The sequence below is a fragment of the Engraulis encrasicolus genome, chromosome 1 (genome assembly GCF_034702125.1).
Source record: "Engraulis encrasicolus isolate BLACKSEA-1 chromosome 1, IST_EnEncr_1.0, whole genome shotgun sequence".
NCBI lineage: Eukaryota > Metazoa > Chordata > Actinopteri > Clupeiformes > Engraulidae > Engraulis > Engraulis encrasicolus.
This window is the reverse complement of record NC_085857.1, coordinates 45,671,144-45,673,643: the sequence shown is the minus strand read 5'-3', so window position 1 is coordinate 45,673,643 and position 2,500 is coordinate 45,671,144. Positions and strand designations below refer to the sequence as shown.

At 48.7% G+C, this 2,500-nt stretch overlaps 1 protein-coding gene across 1 annotated transcript in view; it reads left to right on the top strand.

The window, feature by feature from the left end:
• lpar2b (lysophosphatidic acid receptor 2b) overlaps positions 1–2,500 on the top strand; it is a 45,591-nt gene that overhangs the window by 35,488 nt on the left and 7,603 nt on the right. The window contains exon 4 of the mRNA XM_063203850.1: positions 2,096–2,334. Within this exon, the coding sequence (XP_063059920.1) occupies positions 2,096–2,334 (239 nt within the window). The remainder of the gene's footprint in view (positions 1–2,095; positions 2,335–2,500) is intronic.

The window sequence follows — 2,500 nt, the reverse complement described above, 5'->3', positions numbered from 1 at the left end:
GGCCCATTAGGCTACGCCATATCTTCCCTGTTGAGCTGTCTCATTCTCAACATGTTGTTTTTCCCCTCCCCTCTCCTCCACTCCTCACTCCTCCTCCTCCCTTCACCTTCCTTTTCCTCCTTTCCCCTTTCCTCTCCTTTCCCCTCTACTCGCTCCTCTCCTCTCCTCTCCCTCCTCTCTTCCTTTCACCTTCCTTTTCCTCCTTTCCCCTCCTCTCCGTACCCCTATACTCTCTCCTCTCCTCTCCTTTGCCCTCTCCTCTCCTCTCCTCTCCTCTCCTCTCCTTTGCCCTCTCCTCTCCTTTGCCCTCTCCTCTCCTCTCCTCTCCTCTCCTCTCCTCTCCTCTCCTCTCCTCTCCTCTCCTCTCCGTACCCCTATACTCTCTCCTCTCCTCTCCTCTCCTCTCCTCTCCTCTCCTCTCCTCTCCTCTCCTCTCCTCTCCTCTCCTCTCCTCTCCTCTCCTCTCCTCTGCCTTCCCTTCCCTCTGCTATTCTTCCCCCTGTGCAGATTTCTCCTCTGCTGCTGCCTTGCTCTTCTCTGGGCCTTGTGCTCTTAGTTACATGTGAGGAATATTCTGATTTCAAACGGAATGGTTTGTCAGTTTGCAAATGTAAACTCTTGCCGAACTCATTCTGAATGTGGCAGTTCTGGGAATATCTTGGTTGCAGACAGAATGCTGTTCCACAAATGTACAGGGAATATTCTGGAACTCGTGCACAGCAGTGTTTCCCAACCTTTTTTGTCTCGTGTACCCCCTAAGCCTTTTCATTGTGCCATGAGTACCCCCTAACTCATGTTTTACATCCCTTTTTCTATTGCAGTGTGACTATGCTCCATGCATTTGTTAAAATTAAATTTTTCCAAGTACCCCCTGCAGTGTGCTCGCGTACCCCTAGTGGTACACGTACCCCTGGTTGGGAAACACTGGTGTACAGTATGGGTATAGAATACAGCGTTCCTTTTGAAACCAGAATATTCCATGCAAGTAGCTGCTCTCATTGAACTTTATCACCCAGTGAGCAGACGGAACGTCTTCTGATTGGCTGAGCAGGTGTCCTTTATTCCCCAGTAGCAGGACACCTATGATGTCATGCGGGCGTCCAAGTTGCTTCTTTTCTAACTTTCTGGCGAAGTGCCGTTACTAGTTCTATCGCATCTGGTTGTCTAGTCAAGACTGCGTCGTTAGTTCTATCGCATCTGGTTGTCTAGTCAAGACCCCGTTACTTATTCCATTGCATCTCGTTGTCAAGTCAAAAACCCAGTCGTCAATTCTATCGCATTTGGTTGTCAAGTCACCCCAACATTCTGCGCGCGTCCAGGCTATGCCTCCGATAGAGGCGCGTCTCACTAGATTAGGAAGTGGTGCCCATAGCAACGTACCAAGCGCAGTGGTGAATCTACTTTCTCACGAAGCCTTAGATCAACTTATTAATAAATTAATAAATTAATACTTAAAGGGGTATGCCACTATTTTGGGGCTTAATACAGTTAAAATCGTTGGCTGGGGTTTATAAAGGTGGTAAAGTGTCTTATTTTTCATGTTAAGCGTTGTCTTGCTTTAAGACAAGTTAAAAGAGGGAATATGTCGCTAAGCTAGTGAAAGTCAATGTATCCGTGTAGCATTGTAGCATGCCGTGCTCTTAGTTACAGACCATATTCACCAGACCAGACGATATTCACCATGCAGCTCCACACCACCATGACCAATATGCTACCCACTCCTCTCTCTTCTTCCTCTCTTGACCTCCCTCCTCTTCCTCATCTTCTTCCTCTCCAAGCATCTAATCGATACCAGTCTCATGGCATCTGTCATCAACCTGTTGGCCATTGCTATAGAGCGCCACCAGACGATATTCACCATGCAGATCCACCATGGTCAAGCCTAACCTCTCATCTCTCTTCTTCCTCCTCCTCCTCCTCTTCTCTCCAGGGTCTAATCGATACCAGCCTCACGGCATCTGTCATCAACCTCTTAGCCATTGCGATGGAGCGCCACCAGACGATATTCACCATGCAGCTCCACCATGGTCAAGCCTAACCTCTCCTTTCTCATCTTCTTTTCCTCTCCTCCTCCTCCTCTTCCTCTTCTCTCCAGGGTCTAATCGATACCAGCCTCACGGCATCTGTCATCAACCTGTTGGCCATTGCGGTGGAGCGCCACCAGACGATATTCACCATGCAGCTCCACAGCACCATGACCAACAAGCGGGTGGTGCTGCTCATCCTGGGCATCTGGGCGGTCGCCATAGTGATGGGACTGGTGCCCACCATGGGCTGGCACTGCCTGTGCGACCTGGACGACTGCTCCACCATGGCACCCATGTACAGCCGCAAGTACGATATGTTACACTGCATTACACTACATTACACTACATTGCTTTACAAGTATTTAGGTGCAGGGTATTGGTGTGTGACCTTGAGTATTGCTCCACCATGACTATGTACAGCCGCAAGTATGTCAAAATATATTACATTATACTACACTTCATTAAGTACATTA